Source organism: Gigantopelta aegis, chromosome 10 (genome assembly GCF_016097555.1).
Source record: "Gigantopelta aegis isolate Gae_Host chromosome 10, Gae_host_genome, whole genome shotgun sequence".
Classification (NCBI taxonomy): Eukaryota; Metazoa; Mollusca; class Gastropoda; order Neomphalida; family Peltospiridae; genus Gigantopelta; species Gigantopelta aegis.
The window spans coordinates 80,863,831-80,884,633 of NC_054708.1; the positions used below are offsets into that span (position 1 = coordinate 80,863,831).

At 38.0% G+C, this 20,803-nt stretch overlaps 1 protein-coding gene across 1 annotated transcript in view; it reads right to left on the reverse strand.

Annotated features, from left to right (window-relative positions):
• Positions 1–15,596: 15,596 nt before the first annotated feature.
• The window catches only part of LOC121384568 (sushi domain-containing protein 2-like), a 79,250-nt gene continuing 74,043 nt past the window's right edge, over positions 15,597–20,803 (reverse strand). The window contains exon 18 of the mRNA XM_041515023.1: positions 15,597–20,292. Within this exon, the coding sequence (XP_041370957.1) occupies positions 20,208–20,292 (85 nt within the window). The 3' untranslated portion in view covers positions 15,597–20,207. The remainder of the gene's footprint in view (positions 20,293–20,803) is intronic.

Consider the following 20,803-nt stretch of genomic DNA (forward strand, 5'->3'; position numbering starts at 1 on the left):
AACACGAAGAGGTGGGGGGGGGAGGGGGGGACGACCTATATTTTCTTACTGCAGGCCTGCTACAGACACATTTGTAAAAAAAAAAAAATTAATAATTAAAGTTTAAACAAGAATTTAGGCCTATATTATAATTATTATATGTGTGTAATTTAGCAGTATAAACTTATTTTAAAATTAAAAAATAAATAAGATGTAGTAGCTGTGGTATGGCAAAATAAATACAAGTATAGATAATATCCAAGCAACTAACATTAAATGAAAAATAAAGACCACACAAATTTAATGATAAAGGAATATACTCTTTATTCAAGAACTGGATGCATCGTTTTGTTGGGGGGGGGGGGGGGGGGGGGGTCATGGAAGATGATGGAATTGTGTATTTTATTTACAGTATAAATATAAAGTGGGATTTTTATCACTGCACATGCTTTAACCATTTTGTTTGCTAAATTAATCTCTGTTGGTGTCAACAAGCAACAACATTAAAGTCAACGTAGTCACATTCTGTGAGGGAAGCCATGGAATTCCATCAGGTTTGTCGTTTTAATGACCCCTACCCACAAGCGGCGCCTAGTCTCTTCTTTTGGAAATTTGTAAAACGATATTTTTTTTAACATCATGTTATGGTTTATGCAGCCAACTGCACAACATGTGTTAGGCATCGTGACCGTTAACTGTTGTAAATGATCGACCAAAGTTGTCTCATTTCACTATCAAACCATACGTAACTAAGGAGAAGCTTCACCGCGTCACGTGATAAACAATGGCGGCCAGGGGTCGAAGTACCCGTATGTTCGGTTCTGAGAATTGAAAAAATCTAAACAAAAACCACCATTTTGAAAAAAAATCTTTTTTCTTTAATTATATTTCCGTTTCCGGTGAGTGTCGTGTGCAAAACGGTGGGAAATATGAATTGGGGAATGCACTGTATACAGTGTACAGTATATCGACTGACGTGACGTCGGGCGAGATATCTCGCCTGCAGTAGTCAGAAGGTTAAGACTTATAACTTAAGTCCTTTTAAATATTATTTTTTTTACTGTTAGTAGACAGCAAAAAGCAGATATGGAAACAACTTTGGGAAATATTGGGAAGCAGGATTCGTACACTACAAAATCGCCGGTGGAAAATGGCTTCAGGACCCCCATTTCTATCCATCATTTACGTATGCAGATCTGATAAATTACCTGATTTTTAGCCAAGCCCTTTTTATACGCTGAAGGACTTCCAGAATTATAAAAGTTTGGATGCATATGACCGTTTTGTGTGTGGTTGGGTGAGGAATGTTGGTGTTTGCATCCATGATTCAGTCCATGTGATACGTGTAAGGGTGATGCATTCACAACGGCTTAATAACACATCGCATTATTCGTGGATTATTTTCGATAAAGCTGGTAAAGTTCTTTGTGCCCATTGTAATTGTAAAGCAGGACTTGGCGAATCATTTTCTTATGTGGCATCCACGTTATTTTATATTGAAGCCAGTGTAAGGTTAAGGGAAAGCAGCACTGTGAAACAGGAACCAGCCTACTGAATGTTGCCTTCATCACGAACTTCTGTTGACTATGCACCACTTAAAAACATTAACTTCACTACATCAAGAACTTTTTTTAAAAACCCAGCTGGAGAGCAAGAAAAAAGTATCAACTGCTGTCCAGTCATTTGACACATGTTTTAATGTGGAAAATGAAAAATCCTGAGAGTACTTTGCTCAAAGACTGTGTGCCAGAACTGCCGACTGATCCATCAATTCTGGTGCTACACTTGATAAATCAGATGAAGATCCAGCACTATATTGTATTTGTGATGATTCAATGATCGCATGTGATTCAGGAGACTGTCCCCACAAGCCATTTGAATGGTTTCATTTTTCTTGTATGAAATTAAAGAAAGCACCCACTGGAAAGTGGTATTATATTGGCTATAGGAAGGGAGTGGCAGTGAAGAAAGTGAAATATTTTAATAAAACTAAAAGAAAATAACTTTTCAAATACAAACTACTGTACACATTTACAGGTATTTAGTATCACTGGTGATGGATTTATGAACATTGAATTTAATTATAAAACTATGTGAACTATACATGTACTTATTATAAATTATGACAAACTCACCAAAGAACTCACCAAAAAACACGTCTGCAGTTTTCTTATCAATACTAATTGATATGAAACCCAAGCTGCACTGATGAGCCCTGGGAGGGCGAAACGTGTACAGTGTCAAAAAATGGGGGAAAACATTACAGGTCTCAATATTGCAAGTTAAATTCAGTAATGATGATTATAATTTAACAACACTTTTTTAGTGATCAGTTATTTTGTCAGCACCTATATAGGTGTCATTACTGTGTTACAGAGGGTCTGGGACGTAGTCCAGTGGTAAACTGCTTGTCTGGTGTGGGATCGATCCCTGTCTGTGGGCACATTGGGCTATTCTGTGTTTCAGCCAGTGCACCACGGCTGGTATATCAAAGGATGTGGTATGTGCTACCCTGACTGCGATGGTGCATATAAAATATTCCTTGCCAGTGATAGAAATAAGTACAATGTTTCACTAGTCCACAGGACAAGTACATCTAGAAAAATACTTGTCCACCAATATTGTCACCTGTGCAAATAACTGGTTTGTTTTATTCAAGTACATGGACATTGGTTTTGATTGTTCGAAATGAAGATGTATTGAACAATACACAGAGGTACATTTTATCCCCCCCCCCCCCCCCTCCCCGAGTAGATTTACACTTGTCAAGATAAACGGATAAGTGTTGATTTTGTACGTTTCTTGCTACTTGAAAACAAGTAGTGGGTTTTCTTTCTAAGACTTATTTGTAAAAATTAACAAATGTTTGACATCCAATAGCAGGTGATTAATAAACAATATGCTCTAGTGGTGTATTTTGAATGGTGTTTTTTTAAATGACTAATGAAATTTTTACTTTTTGGTGAAGGACATAGTTAGGTGGGGTTTTTTTAAACTGTTCCAAAACTGGGCACTCATATGGTAATCAATTTGTTTTAAAAAAAATTGCGCACAAGTACTAGGTAGAACACAGGCGGCCAATATTTCTTACACCATTACCTAGTTCATTAACATGTTTCGACCCTCCCAGGGCTCACCAGTGCAGCTAGGGTTATTCACTAATCAATGCCTGAAAATTACCAATATTCTCAACAGTGACTAGTAATAAACTGCAAACATGTTTGGAGGATTATTTTTGTTAATATATAGAGTTCTTTTTGGAGATAATTATTTTTCAAGTGAATCTGTTTTGAATGTATTTTTTCCCAGGGTATTCAGATGCTAATTATAAATGTCCTAATAAAACATTTACAGGTGTGTGATAGCATTTCCATTCTTCAGTCAAATCAGGGGCGGATCCAGGAATTTTAGCAGGGGGTGGGTCCAGTTTTGAGCCTTTGAAGGCCCCCCCCCCCCCCCTCGATAGGAAACTTTCATATTTGAAGATAGCTTTAGATGGATTTGAAGTATATTCCCGTTATCAAAATCCTGCTTGTTGGTCACGAGCGGGGGGGGGGGGGGGGGGGGGGGGGGGGTCCAGATGGGTACATATTTGTAACGACACAACACACACACAATGTTATCAAAAACTGGGTTTGAACTGTCCATGCCCTAGGTCCGATCGCTTTATAGCTGAAACTTAAGCCAAAATAAAAAGTTTGGGCCAAAGCCTCCTTCACTTTCACTTTTTTCTTTAGTTTCTTCACCCTATACGCTTGATTCGTCGCCTGTGCCGCCATAGATCGGCAAAGCACAAATGACAGCCTGTTGTTAGTTTCAGTTAAAACGTGCGTTTGCCGATTTCAAATTGTAGGATTCGTCTCAAAAAATTAAAAGAGAAATCTTGCGCCGTACGAAGAACGTTCGGTTGAGGATACGGTACTAGAGTCTTTAGTTAAAACCGGTTTGATCTTGACAACGTATTATCGACAGTCGTACCTTCCTATTTCAGAACTGATATTTTTATAAAGTGTTCGTAGAACTTTCAAAGTTTAGTTTGTATACTAGTAACACATTAATCATGTATATATTTTTAAAATAAAAGATATTAAAGTAGACAATGAACGTTTTCACTTCTTAATTTTACGTGTTAAAATCGACAAATTCAAATAAATATTATTTCGTTTGGAAAGGGTAAAGTTGGGGGTGGGGTGTTTAACGACATCAAAGATAAAGCATATTGATTTAATAATCATCCGACCCCATACAACCGTAAATAAAATGTGTTGAGTTCGTCGTTAAATAAAACATATCCTATCCTTCCTTCCATCTGCTGTTGGATGTCTAACGTTTGGTAATTTTGACATATAATCTTAGAGAGGAATCGGGTGTATGTGCAGAGGGAGGGTATTGGAGGTCGAAACCCTTACTTGTCCAAGCTTAAAAAAAATTGAAATGTATTTGTTTGGGGAGCATGGCCCCATATAAACTTCGCTTAACACAGTCTATAACCCCAGCCCCGCTGAAATCCCCGTACACGCGCCTTGGAAACCCGCTACATTTTTTTTTAGCAAGGGATTGTTTATATGTACCATCCCACAGACAGGGTATCACATACCATGGTCTTTTTGTATAACCGCCGATGGGGATCGATCCTAGACTGACCGCGCTTTTCCAAAAAACACCTTTTTAGGTCTAAGTAATGAATAAAAATAACATATAGTCTTGAAAAATGTTACGTAATTAGTAACACCCCCTTATGCCAACAGCTGGCCACTGTCAAAATTTCAAGGCAAATCCCCCACTCACCGACCCCTGGAAAGAAGTTGTACCATACCTCTATGGATATAAATATGTTTTGGAGATATGAGACGACCCCTCAATCAAGACAGTTAAATCTGTTCCTAAATTGCGAAATCTCACGTGATCTCTTGTTGGGGAATTCTATACTTGTAATAAGCCAATGAAAACCGAGATCGGTACGAGCCCGTCAAAAGTGTTCCACTTTCAAAATCACGGTTTTGTTTTTGACCTGGATAAGCCAGCGTAGTGAAACCAATGCGGAGTGCGACGTCATATATGCACCAAACGTAATTGGATTTTCTGTTCTATACCTTAAATAATAAAAATATTCCAGGGAATGTAGTTTTAATTAATAACAATGTATTATTTACGGCTCAAAAAAAAAGAAACGCATAGTTCGATTATTACAAGATAATAGATACATAGAGCGGGACGTAGCAGGAACGTCTGCCTGAGATTACATTTGCTGAAAGTTCGATTCTTCTCAGTGGGCCCGTTTGATTATTTCCCGTCCCAACCAGTGATTCATAACAGGTGCATCAAAGGACGTCGTGTTTCCTATCCTGTTTGTGGGATGTGGGAAGTGCACATAAAGATTCCTTGCTGTTATTTGGAAAGAGTAGTCATGTGGCGACAGCGGATTTCATCTGTGACCAAGTGTTGATATAACTGTGACAGGCCTCGGTGGCGTCGTGGTTAGGCTATCGGTCTACAGGCTGGTAGGTACTGGGTTCGGATCCCAGTCGAGGCATGGGATTTGTAATCCAGATACCGACTCTCAAACCCTGAGTGAGTGCTCCGCAAGGCTCAATGGGTAGGTGTAAACCACTTGCACCGACTAGTGATCCATAACTGGTTCAACAAAGGCCATGGTTTGTGCTATCCTGCCTGTGGGAAGCGCAAATAAAATATCTCTTGCTGCATATCGTAAAAGAGTAGCCTATGTGGCGACAGCGGGTTTCCTCTAAAAAAATAGTGTCAGAATGACCAAATGTTTGACGTCCAATAGTCGAAGATAACATAAAAAAATCAATGTGATCTTGTGGCGTTGTTAAATAAAACAAACTTTACTTTTACTTTATATAACTGTGCGTTTGCCAACCAATAACCACTGATCAGAAGTCAATGTGTCCCAGTAACCGTAAATGTTACAATTTTTGCCATGTATCACTTATTATAAATACATTGGTACGCAGGGGGTTCGGAGGATTCGGACGAACCTTCCCCCACTCCCCAACCCCACCCCCGCTGAAGCAAATGGTCCACTTTCAGAACTAAAACATACAGGTTTATACATATGGAGTTTCTGGTGGTGCAAAAACAAAATAAAATAAGGTCCACTTGGTTCATATTCGAACCCCTGTCTCTCACTAACCACTAACCAAATAACAACTAACCCACTGTCCTGGACAGACAGCCCAGACAGATGACGTGTGTGCCCAGGACAGCGTGCTTGAACCTTAATTGGCTATAAGCACGTAAATAAGTTGAAATGAAATGTATTATTCTCGACTGTAACCGGCGTCATCATATTGTTTGACAAGGGGTTCTATATACACGACTCCACATCTTCGGCGCTCGTGTTTGATGAGTTCCGTCGACATGAAATTTCTATCTCCCCCCCCCCCCCCCCCCCCCCCGGCTAAACATGCTGGCTACGGGTCTGAGTTTACCACAAAAACAAAATTAATTCACCATTTCAATGGCTAAGAAATAACATTTTAGATTAATTCGTCTAAATGTTGTTATCGATTGAACGAATTGTCCGAGGTGAGTGGACGAATTGTACGGTGGACGAATCGTATGTGGACGCGCACATGGCCTTGGCCAGGTTAGGGAGTAAGCATTATTTGTGTACCCTTTTTGCGAGGTGGCTCTAAAACGCCAATCCATCTACACATGCAGCCCAACTGATATTGCTGGGTAGTGTGGATGTTGTTCTCGCTGGATCATGCAGTAAATGCTAGATGTACTTTTTGGTAGCTGAAACGCCATTGGAATACTGTATAATAGGGAAGCAGGTTGAGAGATGTAGCTGTAGAATCTGGGGTTACTGCGGACGGTTCTGGATGGTCGAAAGTACAAACATGCAATTGGGCTACACAAACTGATGTACGAGGCACTCATGCGACTAGCATGGGGTGGCTTGAAGCATGGTTAGGGAATAATGAAAAGGATAACCTGACCCAAGCACTGATTATTGTGACAGATTTCGCAGAGGACATATCTGGAGAAACGTTGCAAGAGTTGGAACAGGTGCCATCATATGTGCGTATATTACAGCTCTTTCAACAATACGTAGACCTTCTCAAAAATGACAGTGGCAAGCCGTCTTCATTCTGGATGTCATATGTGGGTATGGTAGAGATTACCCTCGGGTTGCTGCGTTCTTCAAGAGAACTTCATATTGCCTCCATCAGGGCCTTAATTCCATGGTTCTTCACTTATGACAGGCTGAATTACGCCTGATATCTTCCTTCTACTATGCCCAGATGTCCAATATCAGCACCGACCATCCTGATATATATGAACAATTTATGCAAGGGGCTTTTCAGTCCAGCTTGGAGCCATCAACACATTTATGAGAATTCTAGTGGATCAAACGATTGAAGAGACAGTTAACAAAGACACTCAAATCCCTGGTGGAACTAAGAGATTTAGTCTGAAACCTGGTTCAGTATAAAAGTACTATCTCAATGCTGGGTACATAAGCATTTTCCCCAGACAGCTCAGGGAGATGGTGGATCTTGGTCAGTCTAATGGATAACAGCTGGATCAAACCGTTCAGGGAGTATTAGGACAACCTTGTGAATCTGGCAACTGGCTATGGCAACCACGGAAATTGCTAATGATCTAGTGAATGGCTCCATAATTGGTGAGGCCGCATATCAGGAATTCAAAATAAATCCTCTAGAAAAGGATGAGGCAAGTCGAGTGGATGTCTTCGCAACAATGAAAAAGCAAATGTTGAAAACTTTCAGTGATCTGCACATCAAAATGGTCAAGTGTAAAGGAAAAGAAATAGTACTGAAAGCAGATAGAGACTTGTTTGGACACATGATTTAGATATGAAACAAGTTCTCAGTCATCCACTCGATGGCTTTGGTAATGGAGATGGGTCACTTAGAAAAACTGACACGGCAAAGTTCATGAATGACACTGTGTAGAACGTTCCAGTCGCCGAAATGCTTCCTAATAAGTCAGCCTGTATTGTAGATGCGATGAGCATCATTCAGAAATTGGAAGGCAGCGATCAAACGTGACTAAGCCAGTGGGGTCTCCGCGAGTACTCGACAACTCGGGCACGGTTCGAGTCTAGCAAGACTCGAGTCCGTTCACAGGACTCGAGTACCCATACTAGGTGGATTACAATTATCAGCTATAATACAATGGACAATGTAGGACAGGAATGGAAGTTGCATGATAGCAAGGCAGTAATTGGAAACAAAACGCTGTATGTTACATGTCGTGAAAAGTGTTGGAAAATAAAGTGCGGTGAGACATCCCTGGTCGATGAGTTACAATCGTCACAGGAAGAAGCAGACATTAGGATGCTGCTGCATGCAAAGCATGCAACTAACCACGGATACAAGTCTATTATTGTTGTCTCCGAGGACACTAATGTTTTTGTACTTTGCATTGCATTTGCAAATGACATTAAAAGTTCCCTGTATCAGAAAAAGGGAACTAAAACGATGACAAAGTTCATGGATATAAAACAACTGAGGGTTGTCTTAGGTTGTCACAGGCTTTATTTGGATTTCACGCCTTTACTGGTTGTGATTCCATGAGAGCAGGCATTCACCTGCCGTATGTCCTGCGACATGATATTTGTTTAACCAAGAGAGGTGAAGTTGATTCCAACACTCTCCCACCTTTTGAGGACAGTCTTCAGCAGCACACACAACGAGCAAATGACCAAGCAAGAGTATGGCAAAGGTCTTAGCAACGAAATTCTGATGTGCCAGAACCCAATGGTCATGGTTGGGTAAGGACAGCTGCTGGTTCACCGAACATTGACTGGATGCATGGAAAGGCTCCTCCAGATGCAGTGTTGGAACTTCTTGCATGGCAATGCAAAAGAGAATGCTTACAAGAACAGTTTCCATGTTTGGACAATAGCGTCAAATGCACTTATATGTGCCGGCTACAGACGTGCGGAAATAAAAAAGAGGATGAGGGTGACGAGGTCAGTGGAGTACGATTCAGACCGTTTTGATTTAGATGAAGCAGAGGATTAAGAAAATCCAGGACAATTTGCTTTTTAGCACATGTACGTCTTATTATAAAACTGTATAAAATCTACAAAATATTGCTGTGATAAGTCGCGATATCAAACAGTTTTCTGGAAGTAGTGATACTAATTAATAACAGAGGGCGTTAAACTATCTTGAGCGAGAGAGAGAGAGAGAGAGAGAGAGAGAGAGAGAGAGAGAGAGAGAGAGAGAGAGAGAGAGAGAGATGAAGGAAGAGCGAGATGGAAGTAGGGATAGAGAGCGAAAGAGACATCGAGAGAGACATGGAGGAAGGAAGAGTGAGAGAGGCATGAAGGGAGGGATGGAGAGGGAGAGATGTAGAGGGAGCTAGAGAGACATGGAGGGGAATAGAGACACGAAGGGAGACAGGGAGAGAGGGGGGTAAGGGAGGGAGCGAGAGAAACATGGAGCGATAGAGACATGGAGGGAGACAGAGAGTCATAGAGGGAAAGAGACATGGAAGTAAACAGAGAGAGAGAGACATATGGCAAGATGCATAGATAGATAGATAGATAGATAGATGAGAGAATGTGTGTGTGTGTGTGTGTGTGTGAGAGAGAGAGAGAGAGAGAGAGAGAGAGAGAGAGAGAGAGAGAGAGAGAGAGAGAGAGAGAGAGAGAGAGACATGGGGGGAGATACAGAGAGATGTTGAGAGAGAGGGATCCATGGAGGAAACAACGAGAAACATGGAGGGAGACAGAGAGAGAGGCATGGAAGGAGGGTGGGATAGACAGAAACAGAGAGATATGGATGGATGAACTGTTTTGCCAAAATTCAGATAACGAATGTGTATATATACACATATATACAGACACAACTATGGAGACTCCCTTTGGCTCCTTCTCTCTCTCTCGGTCGTTTTCTATATTTCATGGTCTCTTTGTACTTCTCTTTCTCTCCCCGTCCTCCTATATATTTCTCTCGCTCCCTCTGTGTCCATCTGTCCCTGCCTCTACCTCTGTCTGTCTCTTTTTATTTTACTGTCTCTTTTTATTTTACATTTTGTCTTTTTCTATATCTGTGTGTGTTCTCATTTTCTCTTTCGATCACACACATAGAGAAGAACAACATGCACCAGACGTACTTTGTTCCTTTACACCATTATTCACGACGTGATCCAAATGTTTTGATGAGCTTTGTAGATCTTGATAATCAATACTATCTATGAAAACTAATCCTTGGTCCGTTTTTCAAATACTCTACATCGTCTCTCTGTATGCACTTTCTTCACAGACAGAGCAGCACATACCACAGACTTTGATATACCAGTAGTTGACCACTGGTTGAGACGGAGAGAACCCAACCAGGGCCCAATTTCACAAAGCATCGTAAGCCTAGTTTTGCACGTAAACGTAAATCTACAACTAAAACAAGATTCTTATTACCACTAACAGAAGACTAATATAGTTTGAAATACACATTTTTCAATTTATTTTGTCCTTAAAATGCTCCATCTTCCATAATGGTGTAAGTTTCTGCGTGAAATAGATTCCAAACACGTGTAAACGTATGACCCATATAACTGCTAGTTGCAGACGTAAATATACGATGTTTTGTGAAATGGGCCCCAGAGAATTAGTGTACAGCTACGATCTAAACGCTTCAAGCAAGTTCTTTGTCGACTGAGTTAGATCCCACCCCGTTGTCTTCTTAGTGTATACTCCCTGTACATAGGATATACTTGATTCACGTAATAAATACTTCATGTCAATAATGTAAACTCCATGACTTTGTTAATGTTTGACGTACACAGTGCATATTTGATGCAGGACGGGTATTCCTAGCATATTCTGTATGTATGTAGTATATAAAGAAAGAAATGTTTTATTTAACGACGCACTGTATTTACGGTTATATGGCGTGAGACATATGGTTAAGGACCACACAGATATTGAGTGAGGAAACCCGCTGTCGCCACTTCATGGGCTACTCTTTTCGATTAGCAGCAAGGGATCTTTTATATGCACCATCCCACAGACAGGGTACTACATACGACGGCCTTTGATATACTAGTCGTCATGCACTGGCTGGAACGAGAAATGTCCCAATGGACCCACAGACGGGGATCGATCCCAGACCGACCGCGCATCGAGCGAGCGATTTACCACTGGGCTACATCCCGCCCCATATGTAGTATAATATTCACAGATACTTTATTCCATATCTACGTAATGTATACGTAATGTAAGTACTGTATACTGGATATACTTTGAGCATGTTAAATGCATGTTATATTATTTCATGTACATATAAGTATGCGATTTCGAGACTTTAGTTGATGATACTGTTGTATACTTTATATGTGTGGTGTTTATCAGAAATACGCTATGTATCAATCGACACATACAAACACACACGCGCGCGCGCGCACACACACACACACACAAACTCATACACACACACACCGACACACACACACACACACACACACTGACACACACACATACTGACACACACACACAGACACACACATATTAACACACACACACACACACAGAGAGAGAGAGAGAGAGAGAGAGAGAGAGAGAGAGAGACTCACACACACACATACATACACACACATAGACACACACAGACACGCACACAGACACACACACACACACACAGAAACACACACACACACAGACACACATGGACACACACACACGCACAGACACACACACAAACACAGACAGACAGACAGACACACACACACACACACACACACCTTTAGTTTTTGTACTGACCCGACCATGGTAACCTAAATGACCTCTATCGACTTCCATGTCGGTATATTTGTTTTTTCAATCATTATTGTTGAAAAAGCATTAGAATGTTAAGAGTAGGTTGGAATAGGAAATAATATAAAAACTAATTTTATTGCAATTTACCACTTTTATTGCGAAACGACACGTTGAATAAATGTATTAGCATGTCGTTTTGCAATAAACTCAAATAATTTTCTTTCTACGCTATTATTAATAAAAGTTGGAATGGGAAATTGTTTGAAACGTCCAGTTAAACACAGACAGTGATTTTGAGATTATGAGTAAGTAGTTTTCTGTTAAAAAGGGCAGTTTATTGGAAAACGGCGCTTTAATTGCCAATTTCCAAGAAAAAAGGTAAAGGTAACAAAATTAATATTTGTTTTCATAATTTATTAATCGAATAGTCGCCAAGTCTAGTTCTGACGGCCATTTTGGGTCATTTTTTATTTGACTATCAATCTCCTACAAAGTTGTGGCAATAAATGTTGTACACGTATATGATAAAAACATTAAAGGAATTTGAATTATATTTGGTGAACTCATTGGAACATTTCACCATTTTTGACAGCCATTTTTAATGTTGAGTATCATGGTGGCAATCTTGGATTTTGAATTTTTTTTTGATTGAATTGGCCTCCTTGAATTGATATAAATCGATGTAAAAAGTATCCAAATCGACCAATATTTACATATATATGTAAGTTTTTGTTAACCACCCAGCGAAAAATCGGAGGGGGGTATCCGAGAGGTCATGTTGGACACACTTTATCAAAAATCGGTTAGCACCATCGTATTCCATGGAAAACAATCCATTTGAATCAACTTTAAACATAAAGTGAAGACTTTCCAACAAGAGAACAAATCAGAGACGGACTACTGGGAAAATGAAAAACACTGCATTAATTTCGCAGAGGGGTATCATATTGAACAGACTGGGTTTTGCCCCCTGGGTACATAACATAATACAGAAACAAAATCAAACTTTGAAATGTACTAAGATGGTAATATTATGTTCAATTCCTTTCAAAACGTTTTTGTTTAACGACACCACTAGAGCACATTAATTTAATAATCGTCGCTGCTCAGTATGTCAATCATTTAGTAATTCTGACGTCTTTTGCAGTAACCCGCCACATTGTTCCAAGGTGGTTTTTTATATATGCACTTTCCCATAGATGCGACACCATATACCACGCCTTTGATATATACCAGTCGCGGGGCACTAGGTGGAAAGAGATAAAACATCGGAGAAAGGGAGATCTCTCAACACAAGTGTCTCGGACGAGTCTTCTACCCACTGAGCATGATGCATCCTACATTCATTTCAAAGCAACATGCATACCATGATTTAACAACATGCATACCATGATTTAACAACAAACTAAATATTTAGGAAAACATTTTATTTTAATAATTAACATCAATACGATATCACTCACAAACTTATTACAACTGGAACATTATGTTTTGGCTGCGTAATATGACTTGTATCACCCAGCCATACCTGGTCGTCAAGTAAAGTAAAACATATATTTATGCCTTGGCTATGTAATATGACTCGTATCGCCCAACCATACCTGGCCAACGTACAGTAAAACAGATATTTATGTTTGCAAGACAAGAATAGTAAAACGGATATTTATGTCTTGACTGTGTAATATGATTAGTATCTCCCAATCACTGCTGCGAGACAATACGTTTGGTAAAACAAATATTTATGCCTTGGCTATGTAATATGATGCGTATAGCTCAATCATTCCTGCGAGACAAGTGAAGAAACATTCAATGGAAATTAACAGCCTTTAAAAGTTTCTAGTAAGAATAAGTTGTGATACTTATTCGTAATTTAAACTGGCGGCAATGTGCTTAGGTACATCTATGATTTTACCCTCCAAGAACATAATGACCAGTCAAATTTAATGATAGAACAGTTATTCATTGTTGTATTATGTAAATAACAGTATTAAAGGCATATTGTCACAGACCACTGATCTATTTAATTTAACAACCATACTCCATTTATTAATGATATTTTGTAAACATAATTGAATTATGGCAATGGTCCATAATTCAAAAACTAAAATTGCCGAGAGGGTTGACATGGGTTTCACTCCATCATGGTTCAGTTAAGGTGATGCAATAGCTAGATTTGGTTTCCAACAATTAATGTAATTTTTAGTTATTATTCAGTTTTAGATAAATAAGGTCCTTAAATCCGTGACAGTATGCCTTTAAGACTATGTATACTCAGCACTAATGCACAGGCGATGATAATTAAAACACCACACAGGGGCGGATCTACGGAAGGTGCAATTTAACATCCCCTCTTTGAGAAAACAATGCGCCTTTCAATAAAATGTTATATTTCACCATACTATAAACATTAGCAACCTAGAGAGGTTGGTATAAAGACGTATTTCAACTGGGGGTGGCAATGCATATTGTTTACAACTTCAGAGTTGGAGGGGCTAGTGCCCCTACCCCCGAACTTCAAAAGTTTATAATAAGAACAGATAATATTAGAAGTTCATTTCAATAGTCTTTCTCTTAAACTTTGATCAACCCACTGTTTGTTTTAAATCCCAGATCCGCCCTGGTATAATGTCCAGTAGATGCAATTATATGTATACTAAACGCCAAAAGAAAGGCAAATCCGAGTTATGATTAGTTTAGAATCAGAGTAGGTTTACTTGATTACAGATGTTCAACTGTGTGAAACGATATGCGGTACATCAACCTGTAATTATTCTAAATCTCACTGTGTTGGTTCTTTCTTTAAAACTTAAATTTAATGTTAGTTAAACTTTACATTTACGTTGCTTTTGGCTTTTAGTATATGTATGAGCTCCAAATAACAGTTTCACAAATATCACAAAATACAGCATACATTTGGCACTAACTGCAAGAAATTAAGCAAACATGCACAATTTACAATTATTTACATCTGTGCTGCAGTAGAAAAGAAAAAAAACATTTCTGGTTACACATTGCGTGGTCTTTTGTAAGATAACTACTGATTAAATACTAGTACTCAGGTGTAGCTGACATTTTTCAACAGCAGAAAATACCCAGCATTTAAACAAAGAAAAACGGTAATAAAATTACATTAATATGAACGTTCTAACATGTGTTTTAGTTTTTAAAAATAGTAAAATTACACAGACTATAAATATAGAAAATATATTTCAAATATTGAACAGAAATAAAATTATCAAACTTATGATTATTATATATATATATATATATATATATATATATATATATATATATATATATATATATATAGTTTCGGAAATAAAATTAAAAATTAAACGCCATAAAATATTAATTACACTTTGGACATAATTAGGATTAAAAGTACTGATCATTTGTTAAAACAAAATTAAAGAATTTTACTGTCTGGTTACTTTTGACCATGATTTGTATATAAGCTCAGACTGTTAATTGTACACAAATTATTTAATGGGAAACGTCTTACGTGTCTGTAGAATTGTTTAAAGATAAAGTTTAAAAGTACCATAGTTGAACATCTGCATCCAAGGCTAAGCTGACATAATTATTGTTGACAACAAGACGAATAAAGAATTCTAAAACGGTTTAATCCCGGTTTATTGCTAATTATGCTTCTACTACGGTCTCCTAGAGAAAAGGTAAATGTAATTTTACTACTGGAAAACGATTATGAGATAATATACTTATTATTCAGTGTCCAAATGTCAATTGTGGAAATAGCCTTTGTGAAAACAGTTTATGATACTAGTCCCTAAACAACATATCTGAATTAATATATAATTTAAAAATTCTGTCATTATTTTATAAAATACAGTTTGCCAAAATGAGTTTCTAATCAAACAGTGTACTTTAATACACAGCAAAGCGATCTAGTACAAGATATCTATGTATTTATTTATTTATGTTTGTTTTTATTTGATATAATTTGTGCAATTCAACAACATCATAGTACACATAGTACCTAAAGACATGTTAGGTTATACCCTGTGTATATATCATAAAACATGACGACAGAAATCAGATTTACAAAGACGTCATAAGGCACACGTCAGCCAATAGAATCAAAGCACCGGTGATTGTCACATGCGCCTAACGACAGTCATACACTTCCTTAGCAACATGAGCAGGCAGCCATTTTGTGGTGACTGCTCACCTAGAAAGCCCATAATTGATGACTAGAGGGAAATTACTTCTTATATACAGGAGGGTTTGACAAATTCACATATGTACAACATGGTTCATAGTTCTGAAAAGAAATAAAATTATGACACGATAATTATATATTAAGTAGTCGCAGACACACACATCAGGCTCGACAAATGCATGAATTAATGCAGGATAATTGTGCACCAATTATAAAAACAGAAACACCCAGAAAACCTTTTCGCGATGAAAATCCATAGTAATGAGATGTGTAGCATACAATTTTCTTCGATCATAGCCAACTCAAACTATTTCGGATGACATAGGCCTAATTATTCATAATACCTTCATAATATTAAAGTTAATTTCATTTTACTTTCGTACTTATATCCACTTAACGTTAAAATATGCTGCCCTTTGCAAACACCTCAATATCTGGACTGTGTCCGTCCACAATGGGGTTATGATGCTTTGTTTGTTGGTGGTTAGTGAGCGAGAAGTAGGTGTAAGTTTCTTACATATACCAGTTAAGCCACTGAAAATAACTGCATAATCTACATACGGTACTGGGAATCGAACCCAGTACCAACCAGTAAATGAGGACTATACGTCTTATTTTCTATGGCAAAATTGTAATTAAAACTTCAGACCAATCATGGCTTTCGACCAATTATAATGCATGTTACAAATCGTTACTATACGTCACATCGAGAGAACACGTGGTTACTCGCACTTGACAAAATCGCATCCAAACACTTTTCTTTAGTCTGTGCATACATCTTTTCACTCCAGTGTATTGCAGTAATAGAGCGACTCTCCGTGGGTGTATTATTCATAACATTGCACTTTAAACATTTAACGTTGACTTAAAAAAAAAAACCCACCCTTGTTGCTGATTAGCATATTTTACATATTATGTACAACTCGCCATCTTGACCAATCACAAGCACCGTTACATGATTTGATGGTAACATAGATATAGCACACGACAGTAGGAACGACAGCCTACATCAAACTCTAATATTTTAATCGCATACTAGTATTAATATCATCTCAAAAGTACAAAACACTACCTTTAAGTGTTAACCTTTAACAACATAGATGATAGAAGGTATACATGGATTAATTATTGGAGATTTTATATTATACTTTCAAATTGTAGCCTCTTTTTTGTTTTTTTACCCCACCCACCAGCTAATTCAAACAGGTCAATGCTCTAATTATAGCCTTAAAATAATTAAAATAGGTTACTCCCTCGAGATTTTGATGTTCCACTTGCGCAGTAGAAAACCAAAAATCGTATGCAGTAAGTGGCCATTTGCTTTATCTTAAAACAAAGTAAATTACGTGGAATTGAAGGAAATGCTTTCAAATCTACTAACAGATTACTTCTGACGATTTCAAAAATCTAAATACACTGATGGAAATAAACAAGGAAACATATCGCATTTGTGAGGACAGTTCATACACTGCTAGTGTAGTAATGTCGGTATAATATATAGAGATATAGTGTGGGCTTGAATATAACAAGTGTGGGATTCACTGCCAGTAACACAGTTAACATCCTGACACAACAGATGAGGGTTTTGGTTGCAGTCAGTATTTGCTGTTACTATGTATGTTTTCCCTTATTTCTTTCCATCAGTATACGAGTCAAAATGGTTAGTTCAACAATGCATTCGAATGCATAAAACATTCAAGTAAATTATGTGGAATTAGGAATTAGAAATACTAATGAGCATACGTAGAAACACCACATGATAAGATTTACAACACTCATCATGTCTACGTTTATCAAGACAAAATATTCCAGACTCTAAATATCGCGTTTTATATTTAATGTGTGTATTTTTATGTATTATTTTTAATGTCAGTTAAAATCTGACTGCAACTGATAATAAAAATAAAAATATCTAAGTAACAAAAGTAAATATTAAATATAAAACAAGATTTACAGAGACAGAAATATTCAATGCCTTATGTTTACCTACATATTATATCTGGCTAAAGGCGTCGCCACTCGATACAAGTGCACCATACAGAAACAGCCAATTGCATAGCATCCCACGAAATCATGTTTGTCTTGTCGGCTATTCTCATACGAGGCGCTCGTATCGTGTGACGTGGCCTTAAGACTTTGACGACTGAAGGATAAAAGCTATTATGACTCTCCATATTACATTCCATCTCTCACACATAATCGAGAAAACCTGTCCACACAAACCAATCTTGCAAAGATAGAACATTACACGCCGACTTCAGAGAACAAGATTAATATTAACATAATTAATATAAATATTTTCCCTGCAGTTTGTATTGTATAGCTTTTCTTTCGATTGCTGCCAACTTTATATAATTGTTTCATATATTACATGTACATTGTATCATCTTCTCCATATTGCCGACTTTTATGCTTTAATAATATTCATTCATTCTGCCCTCTGTTCAAAATGATAAAATGAACAGCACACCGAGTATCTCATGTTAAGATAATCTGCTGGTAATAAACTAATTTGCTTTGTATATTTTATACAGGTGTTAGGTAAATTGTATGTAATGCAAAATAACTAAAAACGAGAAATAAACTGAGGACTTCTACAACTGAAATGATCTTCACAATGCAGAAACCTCTATGCCACACTCAAACAAAGGTCATTTTCAATAATTATTAATCAAATTCTATCTACCGTGAATGTTTTTTATAGAAAAATAATAGATTTTAAAATAAAAAATGGCAACATCACATCCCAGCTTCCAAACTAAAAGGTCCCCTTCTGTGTCACTCACACCCTGGATCCACCCAGCCACCCATCCCATCAACGAATTATCAATATTCATACTGTTATCACCAGCAGATTACCTGTGTAGTGTGAACTGTAATAAATGTGACCAGATCCAATCATGGTGTAATATGTTAAAACATGTTTCTCAAAACCTTCTAATCCAGCATTATACTATAATGATACCACAGCAATGTGCCATGACATATTCACTGTATCCAATGTTTCACTGATGACAGAGTGCCTGCAGTGTACTTTAACGATAAACGTTTTTTACACTGTTGCTAGTTCCTATTTCACGCGTTGGTTTTTGCTTTGTATGTCACTGCCAGTATACAGTTTTCCTTATATTGCAGTTATTTATTACATTTCACTTTTAATATAGTGTTCATTAAACTACATTTGTTGTATTTCCTATACATTGCAGATTTGGTTTCACTTTTAATAGTGTTATTTACACTGTACTTGTTGTATTTCACAATCAGTATACAACTCTTTGCAATGCCTTTTTGTTGTATTTTCCCCTTCAGTAAGAAGTGTTCTTTCTATACTGTATGAGTTGTATTTCACAGACAGTATACAACTCTTGACACTGGAGTTTTTTTATATTTCACCGTCTACAAAGCGTTCTGTACACAGTCGTTGTTTTGTGAGTCACTGATAATAAGTGTCCTTCACACGACGACTGTTCAGATATTACTGACACATCACCTGTATTACACTGCAGTGATCACAGTGATTCCCACCCAGAGGCTAGACGATATGATATTGTCATATCTCTGATAGTACCTCAGCGCACGTCATCATGTGTTCATATTTCACTGAGAGTGAAACAGTGTTATCTCGTCTACTACTTTCACTGATAACACAAACGGTGTCATCCACTTTATAGCTGGGACATGCAATTTCTAAACTTGAAAACACAAACATTTACCACTCAGTTGAAAATGTTCAAACATAATGACTCTGACAAGCTTTCATATTGTCCAGAAGGTCGTATTCACTAACAATAGGTTGTTTCAACAAACAGCTCACATCTGAAAACTGCTTCGACAAATTGCATTTCGTACATGAATTGTCTTTCACACACAATGAGAAATCAACTTTTACAGCTCTAGGTTGATGTGTAGGACACAAACCCTATATAACGTCTGCACTAGAAGGATGCAGGATACACCTGTACCATTTATGTCCAGGATATGCAATTCGCATCAAGAATACACCATTGCTGTCGAGGATACAACATTCATGTCAAGGATACACCATTCACATCCAGGCTATATCTTTCACCTCAAGGATACACCGTTCTTGTCCAGGATACATCGTTCCTGTCCAGGATTCACCATTCCTGTCCAGGGTTAACCGTTCCTGTCCAGGATTCATCGTACTGTCCTCACCGTCATGCAATCACTGGTGGTGCAAACATCCTACGTGCCATACCAAGAGTATCGAGATGTGACAGCTGGCGTAGTGAGCTTCAATTAGTCCCAACATTCTGGCAGTGCTCACTAGAAGAACTCTGAGAATATACTCGGATCCACGTAAGTTGGTCTTGGAATCCGATACGAGCCACCGTCACCAAGTTTCTGAAGACTAAAAGGGTTCAAAAATAAATATGTAAAGTTTTTTTTTTAGCAAGACAGCATTTATACAAAGATTTTAAAATTGTTTTCATGTTAATAATTTGTAACAGACCCATAGAAACTGGGGTGTAAGTGTCCTGTTCCCCCTACCTACCCCCCATTTGTGGTTCAAAATATATACTGTTGTGGTCCTACTTATATATAAACCAATGTGTTTATGTGTAACCCCCCACCCCTATATTATTTGCATGACCCATTTCACATTTGTTCATATAGGCCTGTTTACGTTAGCTTTATTATCTTCATTATTGTCGACCAGCCTCGTGGTTAGGCCATCGGTCTACAGGCTGGTAGGTACTGGGTTCGGATCCCAGTCGAGGCATGGGATTTTAAATCCAGATACCAACTCCAAACCCCGAGTGAGTGCTCCGCAAGGCTCAATGGGTAGGTGTAAAACCACTTGCACCGACCAGTGATCCATAACTGGTTCAACAAAGGCCATGGTTTGTGCTATCCTGCCT